Source organism: Falco biarmicus, chromosome 3, assembly GCF_023638135.1.
Source record: "Falco biarmicus isolate bFalBia1 chromosome 3, bFalBia1.pri, whole genome shotgun sequence".
NCBI lineage: Eukaryota > Metazoa > Chordata > Aves > Falconiformes > Falconidae > Falco > Falco biarmicus.
This window is the reverse complement of record NC_079290.1, coordinates 48349984-48374354: the sequence shown is the minus strand read 5'-3', so window position 1 is coordinate 48374354 and position 24371 is coordinate 48349984. Positions and strand designations below refer to the sequence as shown.

Here is a 24371-nt window from a genome sequence, read left to right as displayed (position 1 = left end):
TATTCTGCATGGCTGCCAGTCTCCGTTCTGCGAACCTCCATCTTGCCTTTGTAAATTCTCAACCATCTCAGTCACCCCATTACAAGATGCCACATCTTCAACAATACAAAAACACTTGCAAAGAGCTTTTGCTCTTAACTCACTAAGTGGGCAATCCAGTAACTGCCTAAAGCGTGTGCATATGTGTGGGTGAGTTCATTAACATATATTACAATTATTCTCCATCTAAAATAGTATACTGCTTGATGCAGAAAGCCTGTGTGTCAAATTTGTCAATGAAGAGAAAGAAGCATGAGCATCAGGCTTCCCGTTCATATTTCAGTTGACAATAAACTGCCACAGGCTTCAGTGGGAGCATGTTGCAGCTCCTCAGCTCCTCCAAGTATTTCTAAATTAATAAAATACAGATTCAGAGAATTACTTGGAGCTTGACCCCAAGTTGCAAGCCTCTTATGACATTAGTAGATAAGGACAGAATCTCTTTTCTTCCAACTCACTGGTTATCGTTATTGCAGGGATTTGAAGAGAAAGCAGCAACTGCAAGAGTTACACCACCTCACCTAACGGTCCCTGAAACCAATATTTGGCTTTCATTGCTTTAATGGAGTTTGGATCAGGCCTGAAGTATTTACTGAAAAATAATTGGACTATGATGATCTACATCTGTGCGCTCACTCCAACTGGCTGTCAGGTAGCATTATAGCACAGGGCTTCACAGGCTGTATAGTTCCTGCAAAAGCTTCATGCTGTGGCCATGCAAATCAGCCCTAAGGACAAGTTAAGGCTTGCACACCTGCCCGATTGTAATGTGTACAAGGAGGAAATATCATATCTAAGTAGTGATGTTTAAGCAATAGAATCTTTGCACTTTGAGCTGAGAAAATGTCATTGTGCTTTAGCATAAAATGAGGATAAAAGCATAAAATCATTTTCTACAGTCTTCTGTGTATTCTTGTGTTTGGGTTTTTTTTTTATTTGGTTTGGTTTTGTTTTTAAATTTTACATTTGTGGCTTAGGTTTTAAATATTCCTCCTTTGAGAAGCTATTTTCTTGGTAGCCCACCTTCCTACTGAGAGATTAGCAAATACTATAAATGTTACAACTAAGCCAAGTATTATCTGAGGTGCTTTTAACCAGGGAAATAATTTTCATTCCTGACCTTCACACTCCTTTGCATTCATAAGGTCACATACAGAAATGCCTCATAATCTGAATGTCAGATAGGCATGCCTTGGAGAGGAAGAGGAAAAGGTATGGCAGACATACTTGTTCCAGTACCTCAGCATTACTCTTAAGGCATACAGTAGTTTTTCCACTCTTGTCAAAAGTAGCTTTTCAGATGCTTGCTTAAGTCCCTGGGTTTTGGTTTTGGGGTTTTTTTTTTTCGTTTTTTTTTACTTACTTACTAGCACTCAGTAATATGAGTGTGTACTTTTTATATGAATCATAGATGCTATCTAGTGGATAAGAAGCAAGAACACGTGCCATTATTTTTCCTCTACTTTTGGTTCATTGCTTTTTAGAGACATTTTTATAATGGAGTAAATTTGTTGTTATCATTAGAGAAGGACCTCTCTCTTTCTGTGAGATCCAGAAATTATGCACCTAAGCATCCGCATAGATACTACATTAGATTGATGCGAAACAGTGAGCAAACAAGAGACAAGCTGATCAACTCAACTCCTACCCCCCTTTCCCAGTTATCTAATTGGTGCACTCCGTGTGGGATCTGGACAGTTCTCTGGATTCCTTCAGGCAGGACTCACTGTGCCTAGACAACTGTCTTTACGTTTCAATGTGCTGATTAACATCCAGAGTGGAGAATATGGCCCTTCCAGAGCCTCCAAGGCTGCAAAATTGATCCAACTCTACATAGATTGCAGGTGGCCAGATGAGACTTGTAAGTAGCCAGCCAATTGTAAGTAGTCAGAAGAAACTTCCTGCAGATGCGGAAATGATCATGTAGCAGAGTCTTTTGTATGAATTTAGGTAGTTAGGAGATGTTTTGTATGTAGCTCAAGATGATCACAAGGGATGGATCACGCGTCTGCTGGAGCAGTCGCAAGGAGCATGGACCAGCTGGATGTAAGAACTGCGCAGTAAAGCACGATTCAGAGAGTCTCAATCTGGTCCAGCCAACACCACCACAAGAACCTTTGCAACAGAAACTCCTGTTGCCACCTGGACACTGACTGTCTTGTTCAAGGATTTGATTTCCCACAGCAACTTGGTATTAGCAAAATCAGAGACTACCTAACAATCAGCAGAATAGCACCTTTTAGTCCTTCCCTATCACGTGAACCAGAGTCGTATTTTTTCTATTAAATTACGGCTACCCAAGCCCTCACCAAGCAGACACAGGGTCTTTGGTAGTGCTGTCATTACTTTGGGCAGTCAAACTGATACAACTGGATGGAGAGAGACATCGCACATTATATCCAACAATTGGCTAAAACTGTACCCAGGCTGGGGTTAAACTATGTGATGGTAGAGGCTGAAGTCCTTTGGTTAAAGGTATCTCATCTCATTCCATCTGTAGCTAAAAGTACTTTTGGATTCCTTAGAAACCAAGTACAAGACAGCGGCCCATCTCCAGTTTTTAAAGCCCCTGTGTCTTCTTCTCCAACCCATTGTCAAACAAGGCATGTAGATGCTCCAGATGGTGGGGACAGAGAAGGCAGACCCCAGTTCGCAAGGTGCAGCGAGCATCCAGCACAGAGGGTTCTCACACAATTTGTTCATTATCATAGCACCTTCTGAGAGATCTGGAAATCTGAGAAGATAAAGGAGGCACAGGGAGTTTAGAGCAGTGAAATTTCCATTTTTGTGTGAAGGAGATAACCTTAGGGAAAGAAAAGCAATTTTTTATTTTCTTATTCTTCCTCAATGATGCAGATTTTAGGGTATGGATCTCCCTTATAGTACTGCAACCTAGTAAAGGAGTTAACAGTAATTAAACAAGAACAAGAGACCTGGGAGCATGCAAGGTTTTTGAGATCCAGACATATGAAGGGATAAACCTGTCACAAACTAGGCTGAATCCCTCCACTGGGGCTTAGAAATAAATTCTCCTCCTGAACCTTCCTCTCTTGCCTTGGAGAAACAATATAACCTTGCCTCAATCCTAAAGAAGGAAGGCACTAGATCTCAGTGTGACTACCCGAGTGACAAAAAACCTAAACAAAAACAGAGCAGGTATTTGAGCTTGAACCTGTGAGATGTTAGTCTTCCTGAACTTGCAAGGACCTCAAAGAGAATAGGAGATCATCTCCTTACAGGTCTGAATATTTAACTACTTAAAGAAATATATCTAAAATCCTAAACATACTACCTTGGAAAAAATAAAAAGTCATCTCTAAATTTACTTTCTAGTCAAACCAGTAAGAGTTCTCTCAAAGAATAAATACAAAACTATTCAATCAGAGTGGAAATAGTTTATGCACAATGATACATGTTCACCCTCTGCATTCTCTCAGTGTGATGGAAAAAGTCACTTTCAATGGTAAAATAAAACTCTCACTGTTTGTAACCTTCTTTCTAAATGCATTCAGGAAGCAGAAGGAGGATTTTTAAACAAAACATTTATACAAATTTTGAAGAAAGGCATTTCAGACAATTCTGCTTAGCACCACCTGGTATTAAGTCCAACCCAAGACATGAAGTCACTTTTCTCTGCAGCATAAATACAAGTACCAGATCACATCCCTAGGTGGTATAAATCCCCTTGTCTTCACCGGTCATAGTGAAGTGAGGTAGTTTTTCAGCAGCTGAAAATAAGACACACACTACATGTAATCAGAATTAATACTTCAAAATTGAATGTATAAAAACTAGGATGGAATTTTCTCTGATTACAATGAGATCTTGATGTTTCAAAGAAAGCATCTTCATTGTTGATGGACATACTTATATTTGATATTTGACTGTCCAGGGAAATGAAACAGAAAATACCTGACACTGGCCAGTAAAAAAAACATTTTAAACCAGATACTAATTGCATGCCATGCAGACCGAAAACCTTAGAAAGAACACCTCCATCTTGGCTTTATTTCAGAGTCAGCTGATGAAATAGGTGACTCTCCTGGGAGGCTGATGTGAAAACATGCTGTATTTACTGACTGCCATTTTCAAAGTGCGCACCTGGTAACATGGAACAGAATATATCAGCTGGTGGAAGAACATTTGCACTGTTGATTACAGAAAATGCACCTAGTGTATTCATTTTTTATAACTGCATTATAAAATTTCCCCATGAGAAGGATTCTGTCCAGTTCAATCACAGGTTCTTTCCCGCTTCAATGCCAGAGTACAAAACAGTCTCCTGTCATATGCGAGTGCTCTGACAGCACCAGGTATAGGAGGATGGCTGTACACCTTGTTTTCCTCAGGAACGCATAGTTTCCTTTTACAGCCAAATAATAGCTCTGAATCACCCTTGATTTTATACACACTTTAGCCCTCAGGGCTCCTCGAGCCCCAGAGTCTTCCAACTGATTGCTACAACTAATATTTTCCCTGCCCAGCTCTGTACATGCATTTCTTTGCAATATCATTCTACTTGTTTAACAAAACAAAGATAATTATTTCAGCATAGAGATAATTATTTAAGCATCACAGTCAGGTTATGGGACAAGTTTAGGACACCTCTTATGCTCCTTATGAAATGCATCAGCTGGCAAGGAAGCTATATACATTACGTGTGCCTCTTGCCCTACTTCCCTGGTCCACCACTTGTGGGTCTGCTGAATATGTTCTTAACTAGAACAGGGAAAGAAAAATATTTAGCTAAATGTAGGTACCAACATATGTCATTCCCTTTAACAGCTTTAAGGTAAGCTATTGGATCAAAATGCTGTTGATGATTCATATTTTTCATTATTAAAACAACCTGATCACCCACAGTAACAATCTAGAAAATAAGGAAAGCCCTCTTGCAAAATTAAGTCACACTTCCACTGGTTTTTATTACAGTGGGTTGAAGCTCTTTGGCATCATACTGTGGGATAATAAACTTGAAGAGGTCACCAATCACTGGTACCACGTACTATAGCAGTAGAAGCCATAAGTGAGTAATTCTTCAACTAATATATACTGTTAGTGTCATCATTGATGCAAAGAACACAGACACTAGAATTTCTAATTGGTTTTACATCTACTGCATGACCCAGTCAGACCATCCAATGTCCCAAATTAACAACCGTAACATTATACAAACAGAAGACCTTTTTACAGGGAGGTCTAAGAAAACCCTCCTTTTTGCCCTGAGCATCTGAAGTGTACCGAAGGCAAAAAAAATAGCCATCTCCATTCCTGCAGATCTGCGAGTCAGGCAATTGTTTAAAGAGTTGTTAATGTGGGTTGTACTGTAAAGAAGCAAGGAATTGTGTAAATTCCTACAAATAATATTCACTGGGGTTGTTGATAAATCTACTGTGCATTCCTGCACACAGTACAAACTCCAGAACAGTAATTCGAGCGGTTGTCTGGAAAGGCTCATTACACAGCTATGGTGGCTGCAGCAAGCAGCAGCAAAGTGTGATGGAGAACTTCAATGACCCATAGCGGAATTCTGGATGCACTAGAGGTAGCAGAAAGACAAATACATACGTAAAACAAGGCTTTTCTGTTTGCATCCCATTAGTGGCTCACTGCATGATCTCAGACAACTTGCTTCATCTCTATGACTTTTTTTCTATACACCTTCCAAGGTCATTATACTTCCCTGTGCATAGTCATACTCTGATAGCCTTAATACTTTTTAAGGTTTTGTTGGTTTTTTTTTAAAAAAAATGAACCCTTAGATGACTTGCACAAGCTTGGTGTCTGTGCCTTTGTTTCTATTCCAGCCAAGGAGCAGTTTCTGGGAGAGCAAAACCAGCAGATACGGAGCTCATGATAAACTTAGATCACCATGCACAGCTGCAAAATTGCAGGGTTTGGGTTTCTCTAGTTTACCTTTTTTTTTTTTTCTTAAATTACATCTTTTTTTGAAAGCAATCTGGAAAGCCAGTGTATGTCCGTGAATATACATACAAAAGACAGAGCCTATGTCTTACTGTGCATTCAGGCCTCATGTCTGGCATTACACAATCTCAGTACAATCACGAATGGGATATACATTTGCAAAAAACTGTGCTGCGAACATGAACATTTTAACTTCATTTTGCAATTCTGTTAGAGGATGAACTACAAAACCAGACTTTTAATGCAAGACATCCACTTCTCCTGCAGATTAATCATTTTTATGTGGCTAAAAGGAACTGATCCAGATAGAAAGGTATATAGAACGTGCTTGACGATAGTTTGGTTTAGAGCCAGAGCTACATTAAAAAAAAATTTTTAAAAAGCACGGAAGAATGAAGTTAGAAAAACACTGCTGCAATGGATCACTTACTCATTACTTGTTCTGTGAACCTGGACCAGCCTGCTATGTTTTTGTCTTATGGGTCTTAATAATATCTGTGCCAAAGGAGTTTCTACAACTTCGTAATAACCTGCACCACTGCTCACTCTCTACCTTGCTACCCTGTAAAATCAAGCTTAGGTTTTTATTTAGCCCAAGCTAACTCATCATTTATCTCTGAAAGAAATAGAGAACAATAGAACATCGTAAGTTTTACTGATCAGAAGATCAATGTGCTTCTCAGTTCCCCTTTCTAGATTAACAAGCCAAACTTCTACAATTTTTTTCTGTGGAAGTCATGCTTTCTAAACATCCTGTTAGGGTTTTAGATAGATGCTTTATCTTTCTTGGAATGTGATTGTCGTGGTTTAACCCCAGCCAGAATTAAGTACCACACAGATGCCCACTCCCCTCCTCCCTGCCCCCTCCACAAGGGACGGGGAGGAGAAATGAAAAGGAATGTAAACTCGAGAGTTGAGATAAGAACAATTTAGGAAAATAAAATAGGAGGGGGAAAACCCAAAACAATAATAATAATAATAATAACAACAACAACAATTATAATTAAAAGGAGGGAGAAGGGGAGAGAAATAAAATCCAAAGGGAAGCGAGAAAAAAAACCAAGTGATGCAAAATCCAGCTGCTCACCACTCACTGACCGATGCCCAGCCAGTCCCTGAGCAGAGATCAGCAGCCCTGGGCCAGCTTTCCCCCCAGTTCATACACTCAGCATGACATCCCATAGTATGGAATATCCCTTCGGCCAGTTGGGGCCAGCTGTCCTGGCTGTGTCGCCTCCCAAGTTCCTGTGCCCCTCCAGCCCTCTGGCTGGCAGGGCCTGAGAGACTGAAAAGTGTTTGACTTAGTACAAACATTACCCAGCAACAACAAAAACCATCCATGTGTTATCAGCATTGTTCTCACACCAAATCCAAAACACAGCACCAGCTACCAAGAAGAAAATTAACTCTATGCCAGCCAAAACCAGGACAGTGGTACCCGTAGTACTTCCACAGAGGAGTAAATTCCTTCTTGTATCTAACCACAATATTCCTGCTGATACACCACAGAAAGTCACATCCAAATTAGTTTGTGATCCACTTCTTTCAAATGTACAAAGTGTCTGTCCACGGCCACAGGGAATACGTGCATGATAATCACTAAACAGCTCCAATTCAAAAGTCTGGGCTGTCTTTAAGCCAACAGGTATATTCCAGTCCTCTTTCTCTTATCTCCCATTACTCCAATACAGCTTTGCCATCATTAAAGCATGCTTTGTCTGCTAAAAATATCTTCAAAAAAATATTCATCGCAAATGACCATAACCTACTTGGCTATTCAATGAGAAAGTTGGCATACATCTGCCAAATAAAAATGAAAATGCAATGATGAACATTCATAAAAGCCTATAGTACCAGAAAACTAAGTAAGGTGTATGGTTCAAAGTGAAACAAAGACACAATGCTGCTGGGCAGTTTTTGCCATACAGCTGCTTACATACTCTTCCCTTTCATTAAAGATGTCAAAGAACAATACTGAAGAACCTGAAATTGTAACAATGCATCCAGAAGGATCTCTTGAATTAAATCACGGTGGGATGAGGTGGGGAGGAAGAGTGTATTCTTCCTACTTCTGCTGTCCTTTACTGTTCTCCTTGGAAAAAAGCAAACAACAGGAACCAAGCTCTCTACTCAGGCCACCATCAGTTCAACTGTAATATGGACTAGAGATATGTGTGAACTATCCACATAACACATCTCAAAAGTAAGAGCGGATGGATTAGGGTACATAAACCACACATCTGAAACCAAGTTACACTTTTCAAATGAGTAATAATTGCTCACTGTCCAAAGCAACCTGAAATATTGTTAGATAAATTATCATTCCAATAATGCTTTATATACTATGACTTTCTAATTGAAGTATGAAGATGCTCTATTTAAAAAAAGTATAGGTACCTGGAAGGAAATTAATAGTTAGGGCTTCATTCTCTTCCTGTGAATCTGAAACTCTGAAGAAATCTGCATCTACAAATGTATTGTACATCTCATGTTTATTCTTCCACATTTTGAAACAAGAAAGGTTGTGGGGTTTTTGGAAGCTGTGTTCTTTTCCTGATTTTCTATTTCTGGGCATGTAGGCATTGCTTGTCAGATTAGGTCTACAGAGTTACAAAATGAGTTATAATTTCTATCTGTATTGTTGTTCTTATATTCCTCCTGCAAAACAGGTGCATCTTCTGCTCAGCATGTCATGCATTTTTCTCTCGGGAGAGTGGGTGGTTCCCACCAAACTGAAAACTATTAATCTGTATAAGAAAGAAACAAATTCAACATTAAAAAAAAATCCAGCAAAATTTAATGCTGCACTCTGCTGCAATAATCTCCTTTCTCCTCCTGACACTTCTTTCAAGTCCATGACAACTTCTGTGCATTCTCCCTCAAATTATAACAATAGCATTTCCTAAACCTGGCTGAACATTTTAGAAAGGAAGGCAACTTTTAACCCTCCAGTATTCATTTCATCAGATTATGTTTCAAGTCTAGCATTCGATTGATTATCAATTAAAAAAAGAACTCAAAATTAGCAGCAGCTAGTTCCCCTACAGTTGTCATGGCCTCAAAAGAAGGTTTAGCAACCTGAAAAAAACCTACACACAAAGGGATCTCATGACATAGGAGGATGATTAGTTATGTATCCAAAAATCAAATACAATCAAAATGAAGACAGACATACTCATCTTTGTACAAGCTGGCATTTCATGTGTAAAAGACATCTGTCACTTCGATACGATACTACCCTCAGCATAATAGGGAGAGCATGATGAAGTGCTGTAGAGCAAGTCTGAAGCTCAGAGAGAGATAGCTCAGGAAGGGACAGGAACTTCAAGGGGACTTGTCATTTCATTAACACCACTTCTCTGCACAACCTGCAGAATTCAAGCTCCAAAAAGGTTTCCTAAAACAGTGCAAAAACCACAACAAGTGCTTCCACCAAAAATTGTTTCATGCTGTCTTCAGTTGCAAGAGGTGACCAAAAACCTGCATGTTAATGTCCAGTTGTGTGTTTTCTGTGAAAATGATGAATTACTAATGAAGAAGCACTTGATTCCTCCTTAAGAGGAAAACATTTAAAAAACCTGTGGCAGTCAGACCTGTAATGGACAGGTAAGCACTGGCCTTTCCCCTTTGCTACAGGGCAACAAGCAGGCTTGAGACATCCTCAATACTCACCAAAGGGCAGATTTTCAGGAGGGCTCAAGTGTCTCAAGCATCACTAAGCCTGTGCATTGGCTAATCGGGGAAAAGGGAAGAGGGAAGGAGAGGCTCTACCTACCTCTGTTCTGTACCATTTTCTTTAGGACTCGCCTCGAAGTCAAAACCTCAGGAAATCTTTTTCAGCTCCTGACCTTATATACCACTGTACTAAAAGCTGCATCTCCGAGACCCCTTTTGCTCTCTGCATCACCACTCTTTCCTTGTAACCCACCTACACGCAGAATTCATTAGCCCTTTGCCTTCCATCGCAGTGCTTAAAATAGAATGAGTGAATCTTCCAAAGGATTCAACACCTAAGAGCTTCTGGGGGTAAGCAGGGGTGTGGGAAATGAAGCATTTAGGCTTTCAGTTCCTTTGGAGCTGTGGCCTTCAGCACTGCTTGGGAAGACTTTTAAAGCAAACAAAAGGAAAAAGAGAGATGTTTCTTACTTCCTCCTCCTCTCGCTGTCTTGCAGCCCATGGGATCAGAGCGGATGGAGATGCGCAAACGGCAGATGTCTACGACCCAGGAGACCCCAGGCACAGCACAGGCTCAGCACAGCACAGGAAATCGAGGGTCCAATGCCTGCTGCTTCTGTTGGTGCTGTTGCTGCAGCTGCTCATGGTAACCCCTCTCATTCAAGCCTCTGGGGAAGAGAATAGCAGGGGAGGGAGGCAATAGCCAGCGTATACGACAACATAAGCCAAACAAACCACCTGGGTAATTCTGCAGATCTGGGACTAAAAGATGACTGTGCCCTAGTGCTAGACACAACTTTCTATTCCAGTTTACTAATTATTTCTTTTTTTTTCCCTGCCATTGAAATAACAGATTTTTAAGAAAATACCTGTACAGTAACTCCGCTGTAGTTTTGTTGTCAATACTGTGTAATGGAAGGTCTGTTCCGTGCATGACTGCTTCTCCTGAGCCTTGAGCTTCACCAGGGCTTCCACTAAAAACTGAAAGCAATACCAGAATATGTCACAGCTTTAGATTTAGAACTGGGACTTAACAAGCAGCACAGTCTGTGTTAAATGGAGTTCGGAGAAGGTGGAAGAATGTGTATGCTGGAAAATGAATAACCACATGCCCAGCACTGTTGTTTTGTTTCAAAGGCAACTGGATCTGTTGTTATTAATTAGTGTTGCCAACTCACAGCACCTGCAACTCATATGAAGTTAATCCTTAGGATCAGCGACTTTAAACATTGTATTTGCTGAAGAAGAGGAGTTAAGCAGAAATAATTCAGAAGAACTCCCGTTACAAGATGTTAAGGAGGAAAATTTATCAGGAAAGCAAAGCAAAAATAGGAAAAGAAATCACCTGATCCCGTAAATTAGTGATGTGTTCACCTTCTCTCTCTTACCAGCTCCTCCAGATGCATGCAATTTGATTTAAAACTGAAGTAAAGCTTCCCATACTCAGAAGTCCTGTATTCGTTTGGGGCCAAGTGTTAATTAATGGGCAAGACCAGAACTTGCATTGAAATAGATATATATATATCTTGAACACCCATAGGAGTTCAACCAAAACACTTGACAGCAAGCTGAGTGCTTCTTATAAATACACTATCCACTACATAAACACTTCATAGCAAGCAAACCTGGCACTGAGGTGAAGGGAAGAAGTCATAAATAACCTGACAGCCCAGGCTAGGAATCTATTCCACCATTATTTTTTTCTAACAGCAGCTGATAGCAAATGCTTTGGAGAACACCATTAGAAGGCAAGGGAAAAGCAGGCTGATCATTCCTTTGCTATCGGTACTCAGCTCATCAGAAGCAGAGATACCCAATCCTGCCCTCCCTTACGCAAACAGTGAGTATTTTGTAAGGACAACAGGCTGCTTGGAATTTTTTTGCAAGATGCTAAGTACTCTGGGTCTGATCCTACCTTTTCAGCAGGTTCTTAGAGGCAAACTAAGATAGAGCTTAAAAAGACATTAAGTACTGTGCCTGTACAGGATCAGAGTTTGCTACCTTGCATCCCACACAAATTCCAGTGTCATCTGAACAGTTGTCCAGTGCAATCACAAGTGGCTCAGTCTAGAGCTGCATTACACAAACAACACATCTTTCCATAAAAGGAAAAAAAAATAAGGCGCTTATCCCACTGATTACATAAAATTTGCATTTTATCTTTTAAATTGCTGATAAAGTGCAGCATTTTACCTGTTATTTTCCAGGATGCTCATTTTCTGTGCACCTCACTATTCAAACAATTCAAAGGGAGCAATTTACTCCATAGGGTATGTGATAGTACACAAATTTCACGATGCTTAGAATTCCTATTTGCATTTCAGAATCATCTAGGAAACCAGTACAGGCTCCAAACCAGAGCAGCTTGTTTGAGCTTTAAAGTATTTTCTGGTGGGGGTTTTTTTGAGAACAATTGTTTTCTAGTAACAAGAAATGCAAAACAAACTGTAATTAAGCTATTTATATTCCCTATTCATACAGCCTTTCCTCAAAATAGCTCAAGTACTTTGAACAGAAAAGTTATGAATAGGAACAAAAATAACAGTCTACATGAGTCATGCAGCTGAGTTGCTGAACATCCAATAATCAGCATACTCTTAATAGTAGATTCAGAATGAAAAAAAATGGTGAAATGAGTCTCTCAGCTGGATGCTCAGAACCTGTGCTCATTCCGAGCCAGAACTCAAGCCTCCAGCATGTTACTCTTCCAGATCCTGAGAAGAAGCATGAGAAGATGCAGTATTGGCACTAGTCCCTTTCTACTGTTTACCTGTACATTTCTAGGGAAAGAGTCTGCCTGCAAGTCATTTTCTGAGGCACGGCATGTTCTCTTAAGAAAGCGTTCGTTATTTCTTTTCTCTTTTTCCCCTTTTGTGCATTACCCTATGAAGACTATAATCCTTTCTGTTGGATCTGTTGGTTCCCCTCAATCCAAAAGTAACTCTGACAAGCATATCACTTCTTGTCTGTGTGTGAGGAATATGTAATGAATTACTTTTCATATTAAAAAAGGCCGCTGGTAAAAAGTGTAGTAAAGGATTGAGACCTATACACCTCAAAAGAATAGAGAACTAACATTAACTACCATTTTTATCTGAAAAGGTGAACTGAAATACTTCATTGGTTTGAATGTATGCTTCAGATGTTGCAGAAAAAAGAAAAAAAAAGCGTTTGCAATTATCTGCTCTCTGTATTAGAAAGCTTCCCTCCCTCTTCAATGCATGGACTGCCTTGGCAAACAGAAAAGCGGGTCTCTGCAGATTATGGACTAACACTAGAGAAAACAAGAGAAGGAGATAACCAGTAAATAGTAAGGCTGGAAGTAAGGCAAAGTCAAAAGTACAGAAGGCAGAAAGGACAGAAAAATCAACTGGATCAACAAAAAGCCTTACTACAGATAAATGAGATTCTTAAGAATTAAGGCAACAAAACTGTTACAACATTAGCATTAAAGACAGACACGATACAAATGAAGAAACATTTATATTTTCCTACAAGTTATAACAACTGTATTGCATTGTATCAGCTGGAGGACCTATTTCATATAAATTACAGGTTATAATTCACCAGGACCTTCTCTTGACAAATTTTAAGCAGCTTTACAGAGTGTATGAATGTGTGTGTGTGTGCACATGCATTTTTCACTAAACTATGACAGCCTACGAACTGGAACATAGTCCCCATTCCCTAGAAAGAAGTATGCATACTCGCAAATCCAGTCTCAAATGAAAACAAATCATCTGCAACTACAAAAGGAATTTGTAAAAACTAGAGTTAATTAAACTAACATGTGATGAAAGCAACAGAAGTTGACAGCTACTCTTCCATGGGACATGAAAAACTCTCAGCGATTACTAGTGACTGCAGAAGACATTATCTTTATTGTAATGCTACAAACAATCTAATACTCATTTCCAGTCAGACATACTCAAAACAATATTCGGCAGCCATGTATCTGTTCTTTGTGCTCCAGGCCTCACATTTTGAAGCATATGCTAATACTTCCTTAGTTGCAATCAATTACCAGACAATGGCTGTATCTACATCTGAACTCTGAAATATGCTTATGCTCCCAACATCCCATACAGAAGTGTCTGGCTTGCTTAAAACCTGCGCTCCATCTTCTGAACCCTGGCTTTCTTGTAACATGGTATCACCTCTCTAACCCACAGCCTTGGCCCTCATTGTGCCCTATGGATATTAAAAATAGGGAAGCTGGGGGCGGGGGGGTGAGGAGGAAACAAACCAAACCCAAACCAACCAGCCTTAGCATCTAACTCACATAAAACCAGTGCATAAAGCCTAACTTAAGTTAAAACATTCCATCGAGCATACACAGTATAATAAGTATCAATGGAGAATAGATTTGGTATCTGATAAGGTACACATGTATACATATATACCCCATATATATATACAGATATACTCACGTACACATACATACAGACAATTGGACTCAATGATCTTTATGGGTCCCTTCCAACCTGAGAAATTCTATGAATTTATGACCTCTGTATAGAAAGTCTACATGATACATTACTGAACAGCATTCAGCTACATTAAAGTTTTCCAGGTTTATACAACTGTAAAATTAATGTCAGAGCATAACTATGAGTAATGTGGCTACTGTTAGCTTCTGTCCTTTTAGCTGATTTTTTTTTTTTTAATATCAGAGGAAAAGCATCTGCTGTACATTCAGCCTTTTCCTCTATGAAGCTGGCTAAAATTTTGTTTGCTACCTTGCAGTCTTACTGTTAGAAATCAAGATGAAGAGAGAGCAAGGAGAACATCTCATGAACTCCAAGCAGAGGGTATTCCAAACTGCGAGGAAAGGTATGGTATTTACCAAGTGTTCTGTCAAGATAAAACGAAACAAATCCCAACAAATCAGACTAAATAAAGTGAATTACCTGAAATATCAAATAACTATTATTATCTGTTTGCAATTTATGCTGAATTTGCAGTCATTTGTCTCTTACCTCCTAAGGAACCAAAAGTCTGATCTATAATCTTTTACCTTATTTATATGCAGCATCTAAATCCACATCCCCACTTTCATAACATGGCAGATCAAAAAGAGCATTGTAAACACAGCCTCCATTTTATCTGAAATAATTTTTAAATACATCCTGTTCCCACACAGCAACTGTGTAATGAAGCTAATTGGCAATGCTCAGCCTTGTAAAAATAATAGAGAGGAGCTCAGATCCTCCCAAGAGTCAAGCAACTGTCTCTTCAGAATTGCTCAAACAGGTAGCAGCACTTGTAAAACTGTAATAGACAGAAGAGTACCTTTTATGAGGTTTGAATCATGGCTTCTTTCTACATATTTTCATTCAATTTTTAACAATAATTCAACAAGAACTACGAGGTATAGACAAAATTTTATATATATATATATATATACACACAAAAAACAACAAATAGTTGTTGCAGAGGGACTTCTTTGTTGCAGTTACTTTGAGAGTAAACTTCAATCCCTGCACCAAAGTGCTGGCAATCATCTGCATCTGAGCTTTTAATAAGCACACTTTCAAAAGGCACCTTACAAATATGTTTACTAGAGTTTGCACTCGGGTAGTCCTGGCAAGGAATTGCAGCCCTGTGAACCCTGTGATTTTGTGCCATTGTGATGGCAGATGCCTCCTGCCACTTGCACACAGTCCGAGTAACAATCGTTCATTTCTCTCTTGTTCTCTCCTGCCTGAAGCCCTGCCCCTACTCTTGAAGAAGTCAATGGCTGGGCTCAATCATTTGATAAATTGATGCTTACTCCAGCTGGCAGAAATGCTTTTCGTGAGTTTCTACGAACAGAATTCAGCGAGGAAAACATGCTTTTCTGGATGGCCTGCGAGGAACTAAAACAAGAATCCAACAAAAGTGTCATTGAAGAAAAAGCAAGACTAATTTATGAAGATTATATTTCTATCCTTTCTCCAAAAGAGGTATATTACTTTCCCCAACAGTTAGTTCTAATGTGTGTTTAAAGCTACAACAATACTCAGGGAGAACTTCCTCCCCCCTCCCCCCACCCCATTCCACCGCCATCAAGTAGAGATTTAGGAGAAAAAGGCAGACCCATTGTTGAGGTGAGATGGTCAACGCTACTTCCACTGGCTGGAAGAAAGCTTCTCCTATGCTACCCTGGCATGCTGATGTGAACTCCTTAGTTTGAGGCACAACTATACAGGTGATCACTCTATCCTTGCTCAACTTAAATTTTACTTGTTGGACAAAGCAGTTTTTTTCTTTGCACTAGGAAGGGGGTGTTACACGTCTCTCCAAAAGCACAGAAACCACAAACAGTGTTATCTGCAAAGCTCAAAATTGCTCAAAGAGCAGCTGACAAAATATGTCACAGAACACACACACTGACTTCCTGAAAATTTTCAAAAATACTTGTCACTTTGTTGTTAGCAAACACATCAAGTTTTGAAGACACCTCAGTTCAGTTTGAATATAATCCTGCCAAGTAGGCTGGAATTTTAAACCTTCCAATATCCTTCCAAAAGTCAAACTTAATAGTTTGTGGGGCAAGCTATACTTATGTACTTATAAAAATGCTGTTTAAATCTTAATCAGTCTATTCCAGTAATACTAATATTTTTCTACAGGCACTAGAGCTTTACAGAAAAAAAAAAAAAAAAAAAAAAAGAAAAAAGACATTACTTGTATGTTGTATGCAATCATTATACAGCCATACCAGTGGTTCCCATTGATTCACCCTGGTTTTTAACAGGATCCCGATTAAGTGACAGCTTCCCAGGTTACATTTTCTGTCTGGCATCATACTGCTTACTCCAAATTCAGTCTCTTTACAACAGCACTAACTCCCAAGGAAACAAACTGTCACAAAAAATTACAAATCCTCTCTCCTACAGAGCAGGAAGCGGGTCTGGAGACAGCCTGCCAGTCTCAGGTGTCTGTAACCGCGGGGCTGCAGGCAGCCTTGGTTGAGCAAGCTCACCTCAGTAAGAACATTTCTCTGTCCATACTCAAGATATTACTATTTCCAAATTTCAACACAGTCATTTTTTGCCTAAGTATGTTTAGCAGTTTTTACACTCTTGAAAAACAGCTGAAATGGTTTAAAAAGACTGCTTTTTCAACCAACAATCCTGAAAACTCATGTGTACTACTCTCCACTATTACTTATGTGACATTCTATTTTAATGCACAGGTCAGTCTGGACTCCAGAGTAAGAGAAGTTATTAACCGAAATATGCTGGAACCCTCACAACATACCTTCGATGACGCACAGCTTCAAATTTATACCTTAATGCACAGAGACTCCTACCCACGGTTTATGAACTCTGCTATTTATAAGGACTTGCTTCAGTCCTTATCTGAAAAATCCATTGAAGCATAGATTCTTTTCTTAAGTGTATTTATTTTAAAACAGACGGAACTCTGGGTTACACCAATCCACAGGGAACACAGAGTTAATCAGATATTTACCTGAAAACAACTCAGGCAAATTTTACTACAGACTGAATGATTTAAAGCCACACAAGGCTCCGACACAATCAGCCAACTACAGTTCCTGATCAAACTCAGTGTTACTTTGCAAAAGAGAATGAAGAAAACGAAAAGAAAACATTGTTATTCAGAAAAACGCAGTATTTTTTCAAACACAGCAGGCAACTTGGATGCAAATCCATTACGACATACATCTGAGGTACAAATGCCAACTGGGCATGAAAACTAAATTTAAAGTGGAGCGTTAGAATTTTCTTGGAAACCAAACCAGTTGCCCCATCCACACTGTAACCAAAGTAAAAACAGTACTGTCAATATCTGGGTTACACTAGACAAAGTTTCATGTACTGTACCTGGCACAGGTGCACTCCACTTGTCTTGGTATATTTAATGTATATGGTGCGCTACTGGGAATAAGCGTGGCAATTTCAAGTTTATGAAAGCTAATGGTTGAAATAATGCTGCCTATAAAAATCTTTTGCTGAAGAATTGTTATTTTACTACTAGAGTCTGCTAAAAGCATTTTTAAGTTCATATCGTTGATGTTTATAAAGTATTTACTTAAGAGGAAGATGACTGTGGGCATTTAAATTCCTAAATAAAGCACAAGAATTCTCACATTTCTTCTCTTCCCTCAGTAGGTAGATGTAAAAACCCTGCACTATTCATTCCCGAGAGGATGCCAGTATCAACCACCTTTGTTTTGTACATATTAAATTCTCCTGTTACCCGACAATCTTGTAAGGTTTCTATTACAGATAATTTTATCGCCAACAGAAGGAAGCTGGAACTATTCAGCCTGTCCCAAAGAAAAGGAACAGCTTTATCCACTAATAAACCAATGTTCATTTACAGTATCCCCAAAGATTTACATTTAATTTCTGGTCATATCTCAAAAGCAGTAATCACAGGAGATACTAGGAAGACAGTAAAGTTGAATCCACAGAATCACAGAACAGTCAGGGTTGGAAGGCACCTCTGGAGATCATCCAGTCCAGCCCCTGCTAAAGCAGGTTCACCTACAGCAGGTTGCACAGAGCCACGTCCAGGCAGGTTTTGAACGTCTCCAGAGAAGGAGACTCCACAGCCTCTCTGGGCAGCCTGTGCCAGGGCTCTGTCACCCTCAAAGCGAAGTTCTTCCTCATATTCAGATAGAGCTTCTTGCACTTCAGTTTGTGCCTGTTGCCCTGTCCTGTTGCTGGGCACCACTAAAAAGAATCTGGTCCCGTCCTCCTGACACCCATGCTTAAGATATTTGTAGGCATCAATAAGATCTTCTCTGTCGTCTCTTCTGCATGCCAAACGTTGATACTATCTCCTCTCAGCCCTTCCTCAGAAGTCCCATCATCTTTGTAACCCTCTGCTGGGCCCTCTCCAGCAGTTCCCTGTCTCCCCTGAACTGGGGAGCCCAGCACTGGACACAGCACTCCAGATGGGGCCTCACCAGGGCAGAGCAGAGGGGGAGGACAACCTCCCTTGACCTGCTGCCACACTCCTCCTGATGCACCCCAGGATCCCATTGGCCTCCTTGGTCACCAGGGCACACTGCTGGCTCATGGCCAGATTGCTGTCCACCAGGACTCCCAGGTCCTTCTCCGCAGAGCTGCCTTCCAGAAGGTCACCCCTAGCCTGTACTGGTGCGTGGGGTTGTTCCTCCCCAGGTGCAGGACCTCACACTCGCCTTTGTTGAACTTCATGATGTTCCCCTCCATGCAGCTCTCCAGCCTGTCCAGGTCTCGTTGAATGGCAGCACAGCCTGCTGGTGTGTCAGCCACTCCTCCCAGTTCTGTATCATCAGCAAACTTGCTGAGGACACACTCTGTCCCTTCATCCAGGGAACTGATGAATAAATTGGACAGGACTGGACCCAGCACTGACCCCCTGGGACACACCGCCAGCTACAGGCCTCCAGCAAGGCTCTGTGCTGCTGATCACAGCCCTCTGAGCTCTGCCATCAGCCAGTTCTCAACCCACCTCACTGTCCACCCATCTAACCCACACTGCCTCAGTTCACCTATGAGGGTGTTATGGGAGACAGTGTCCAAAGCCTTGCTGAGGTCAAGGCAGACAACATCTACTGCTCTCATTTGTAAACTATGTGTAGACCTGTTATTAGAGTAACTTCTTTATTTCAAGTTACAAGATTCACTACATTAATTCCACTACATTAAACTTTGGAGTTTATAGTAGACTTCCATTGAATTGTATTTTTTTCCTGCACACTTATTTACATGAACCAAATGACACATACAGGTAGGAAAAGGACATAGAAAGACAAAAGAAAGAAAGAAAGGCAAAAAATACCCCCGAAGGAAAGAATTAGACAGTCATACTTCAGTGACATTTACTGTACGTAGCCTTTCTAAAATCTACTCTTTGCCTAATTCCAGTACTATGAAAAGCAGAAAATGGGGGCTTTCTCTGAAAAATAGAAATGGGAATAACAAGGCAGGATTTAGGAGACCAATTTAATTGTTTCCTCAATGCCCTCAACAGGAGACATGCTCTCCTCTTACTGCATTCATGTTATTAAACAAATAATGGTGAGATTTTTCATTACACAGCACCACAGGAGAAGACCAGATACACGGTAAGTTAACAATACCTATGGTCCAGTTTCCGTCATCTCCTTCCAAAACCAAAACATTATTCAACATGACAGCACAAAAAAGTAAACCAAAAAACCTATGAGAGACAGCAAATCAAAGTGCTTTTTCCCTCTGTAGCACAACACTGGAGGACTAAGTTAAGAGGGAGCCCTTCTACAAACATACTTATGACACGGTCCAGTTAGTGGTCAGAACTGCTTAATGTATGAACACCAGTTATCTCAGCTGAATTTCTAGTAAACTTACCCAAAGCACTAACAATATCATTTCATATATAAAGTATGACAATATAGGTCGTAACTTCAACAAAACAAACTAGATCTATCAATAAGGTGGCATTCATGGGGAGCTCGCAGTCAAACTGACCATGCTGTACTTGTCTCAGTCAGGGCCGACAAGAGTGCTCTAAAACTCTAAGTTTACAAAGTAAGTTTAATTAGGTCAAATTCAGCCTGCTGGAAAGATCAGACACACATATCAAAAAAAGTTCAAAGTGTGTCATTTCATGAAATGGAGAATTTCATTTCTTTTAAGCTATCTCTCTTCCCAGCAAAGATACCTCATTAAGAGATGGAAGACAGACCAAACACTTGTACTTTATATCAAACACTATATTCTATTATTCTGCAAGAAAAAGGAAGAAAACCATTTCTGCAATGAAATTAGAAGGGAGAGAAAAACTACACTGGTTTGAGAGGTCTAGGCTTCAGATTATTAAAAGAAGAAAATAATAATTTCTAAGCTTATTTTCCATGTGCCACAACTTCTAAGCAATTAAAATTCTCTAGGTAGTTTTCCTTTCACTTTGGCATTACAATACGCTGACATTTGCAATGTGCATCTTTCCTGAAAACACATTTTAATGCTGTGTTTTGCATTTAAACTTATACCCAACACCAATAGCAGAATGCTGGTCCCTACTTACCCTGGGAGCATCTCTTAAAAAACCCAAACAAACAACCCCTCTAAACATCTTGTTATTTTGAGGCTGTTTAATGTGCTGCATTTAATTGAAGGAGGAGCGAAAAATTATTTTTTTTTAAAAAAAAAGAGGAAAACAAACACCCACCTGCACAGAAGACAGATTTTTAACTATATTTCATTACTATATACTTGCTCATTATGCACAAACTTTTCCCAGGGATATAGTAAGTTGCACTGAAAAGGAAAAGTAACTATAGACAAGCTATTACATGAACAGAAGGAGAAAATAATCATTATTGACACAAGATATTATTTATAATTCATCAAGTAAGAAATTATCACAAAATCGACTTATCCTAGTTTGAAAATAAGCATGGTTGGTTTGTCTTGGTATTTATCTAACTGCAGGATATCATTAAGCTCTAACAACTTCCCATTCCACTGGTATTCTTTCCTCAATGTCTGCACTTCACAAATCACTAACTCCCGCAGAACATGCATACTGTTAAAGGCTGCTCTTTTCACCAGCCTGCTAAGCAGTATTAAAATTGCATGGGCTCCTTCAGCCAACACATTGTGTTTTACACTGACCTTTAAATTCCAAAGTCATTAGCACAATACAAATGAAGAAAAAAAAATATATATCCCCTGAAGCGTTATGCTATATAAAGATAGATGAAAATTTATCACACAAACATCATGTACTCATGCACTTTCTGATTAAAAAGCGTATCTGAAAAAGAGAAAGTGATGAGAAAGACTATTACAATGTGAAGTAGCTTTTAAACAAGTTTGCTCTAAAGAGTCCTTAGTAACACATCATCTGCCATGAAAGGTATCAGTATCATTTCAATGACATTAACGAAGATTTTCTATATTAATGTTGTAACTAGATTAATCCCAAACCTTTTAAAATAGTAAAACAATTCCAAACGAATGATGATCTAGTGGAATAAAAGCTAATACACAACTGTATGAAATTGTACTTTGAGGTAAATCTCCTCAGGTTTATTTATATGAATGACTGCTAATGATCTATTTCAAAAGGCATGCCTTTGAAGGTAAGACAACCACTTTTTGTAGAATGAGGACTTCCTGTTGATGAATTTTAGTTCTACCTAAGCTGGTATGGGTTGTACATTTCCATTTAAAATTGACACGTGACCACAAGTGGAATCCTGACCTCAGCAAGGCACTTCCTTTTGCAATGCTTGGAAAGTGCAATAGGGCTTCAAAGTGGGATTCACAAAAGCCAAGATCATTGAGCAGGTATTTACCTTCTGCTCAAAGCCGAAAAGAATCACTGAGTGTGAGGTATTTTAACTGGCTCAGAAGAAAATCTGCATTTTAACAGAATTATGTATGAGGAAATGCCTTCTAATGAAGGATCCAGAAGCTGTGTTTTCTGAGCAGCAGAACCCCCTAACCTTCCTTACAGAAAATGGCATCCTTAAAGATCTAAACACACACACACACACTTTAAAAGGAACATGGCTCCCTTTTTTTCTCCACTAGAGTAGTGTAAAAACTAGCTTAAATTGTAAGGCAACTTTGTTCCAGTCTCTCTTTTAATCTGAGAGGATTCAAATGTCCACAAAGGTAATAAACAAATCTGCTTTTTTGGAATTGGAAAAAAATTTGGAAGGGAGAGATTCATGACCAGTTCTGCCAGCACATTTCACTACATAAAATATCCCAATATACTGGATCAGTTATAGCACAACTGCAGCTCAGTAGGTAAGTCAGCCAGCTGGGGAAAATGAGATCAGTCCAGACTTTGCATCCTCTCCAACAGGGGAGGGCAATTTCAGACAACTGGGAAAACTGAAGCACCTGTTCAACAGAGATGCATCCAAAACTCACTACCAGGCAGTTTTATTTGTGGATTCGGGTAATCAAAATGCAGCATGAATAGAATTTAGGCACCTACAATCTTTTCTGGATAAACTGTTGTTTTTACCTTGGGGAAAGAAGACAGAAATGGTGAAGGATGTTGCCCAGCCATAAGATAACATTAAGTGAAACAACATTTTAGTTGAACTACTTGGACACACCTGCATCACAGAAAGCACTATCGCAGTTCTAGTTCTTTTAATCAATCCCAGATATAATCTGTAAGTACAGAAAGACAATTACTGTATTTTCTCAAAAGGTAATTCTCTTAAACGTCACAATCAGGCATAAAAACTAAAGGACATGCAAACCAAGCTGTGCCTGCCCTGTATACATGCGGTGAACAGCAGTGGAAATTTAAGTTTACTTTGTACCCAATTTACAATCACTTCTAACACAATTTTTTGGACTTGTTCCTTCAGAAAGGTCCCCAAACAAAGCACTGTAATTGGTATTAAACGTCTGTCATTAGTTTGTTGCCATCTTAAACTTGAAAAAAAAAAACCAAAACCAATTATGCATCTTTAAGTTAACTCTGAAGAAGTAATCCTGCCAAAGGACCTACACATAGATGAAAATAAACCCATTCTGTTCATAAAAAAAAATCTTTTCTGAATTTGAGCATTAATATAAAATAAATTGAGTTTACATTTAATTTTATAAAGTTATGCAAGAAACTTTAAATACTGAACAATTTTCTGTTTAAAAATTTTTGTAACTAAACTTCCAGTTTAATCATTTTTCCTTTCAGCAAAAAAAGCCACTTTTCCTTCCTAGCACAGGCTGACCAGAAAAGCTTGCTCTATAAAGTATTTACCAAACATTTCTTGTCTCGCAAAGCTCAAGTGTCATCATACTATTTCCAACTCGTTTGTTACGACCGCCACTATCATGCAAAAAACATTCAACATAGAAAACCTTGGGTTTCCTTTACAGTCAAGGAATTTATTCTCCAGGAATCGCACATACTCTTCCCTTCATGAATCCTCTTACATTGTCAGGATAGACCTCAGCCCCCAGCGCTGATGAATTATAATGTAATGAAAGAATTTAATCTCTCCTAAAGATGTTGACATGTTTTTCCTAGAAAGTGGGTTTGAAAATACTTCTAAACATGTGCACTGTTAAAAAGCAGGCTCTAACAAAGCAGTATTTATATCATTCCACATCTGGAAAAGACCGTAACTTTACTAATTCATTCTCACCGGCAGGTCTATGATTGACATCAGATACTCTACATGTCAAAATTCAGTTAATGAACAAAATTAATGTCCTTTATATGAAGTGAATTTAATATCACCTCCTCAGCTAGTTAATATTGTGATGAATTAGTTTGCTTATTTACAAAGTCTAAACCAAAGTTGCTTGTCAAGCACGTTAAACAAAACTGAACAGTCAAATCAGACTTAACTGACTATTTTAAGACATTCTTAGAAATAATACCTACTGATAGAATGCAAACCACGTGCTTTGGGCAATAAAATATATTGCATTGATCTAAACCCGTTACATAAACAAGCTTAACCAATCACTGCACGCTTAATAAATTTCCAAACCCCATGACCCCAAATTTAGTCCTAATTTGGAAACAGTACGTACAAACTAGTTAACTAAATTGTGATTTAATTAACAACTGAGTTTAATGTAATTAGCTGAATTAGACACCTTTTCTCTTTGCAAAACTACTGAACACAGCAGCAAGAAACAAATTCCATTCTTATAACTGAACAAATGTGGAGAAGTAAAATACATATGGGAGGAGTGTGTATGTTTCAGACTGCAATAAGTACAGTACATAATTCACATAGATAGAAAAAAAAAACCCAA

The 24371-nt window shown here is 39.1% G+C and overlaps 1 protein-coding gene and 1 long non-coding RNA gene across 5 annotated transcripts in view; one reads left to right on the top strand and one right to left on the bottom strand.

Annotated features, from left to right (window-relative positions):
- The window catches only part of RGS20 (regulator of G protein signaling 20), a 45343-nt gene extending 27607 nt beyond the window's left edge, over window positions 1-17736 (top strand). For all 3 annotated transcript variants that reach the window (XM_056330925.1, XM_056330926.1, XM_056330927.1), the window contains 4 exons: window positions 10137-10285; window positions 14386-14472; window positions 15350-15584; window positions 16820-17736. In XM_056330925.1, coding sequence (XP_056186900.1) covers window positions 10137-10285; window positions 14386-14472; window positions 15350-15584; window positions 16820-17008 — 660 coding nt within the window. In that variant the 3' untranslated portion in view covers window positions 17009-17736. The remainder of the gene's footprint in view (window positions 1-10136; window positions 10286-14385; window positions 14473-15349; window positions 15585-16819) is intronic.
- On the bottom strand, window positions 1375-15353 carry LOC130145704 (uncharacterized). 2 transcript variants are annotated; one of them, XR_008820647.1, is made up of 3 exons: window positions 10509-15353; window positions 10111-10307; window positions 1375-9361 (listed from the first exon to the last, which is right to left on the bottom strand). It is a non-coding gene; the product is annotated as an uncharacterized LOC130145704 (long non-coding RNA). The 2 variants fall into 2 exon arrangements; XR_008820646.1 differs by having other exon boundaries at window positions 1375-8711.
- Window positions 17737-24371: the final 6635 nt, after the last annotated feature.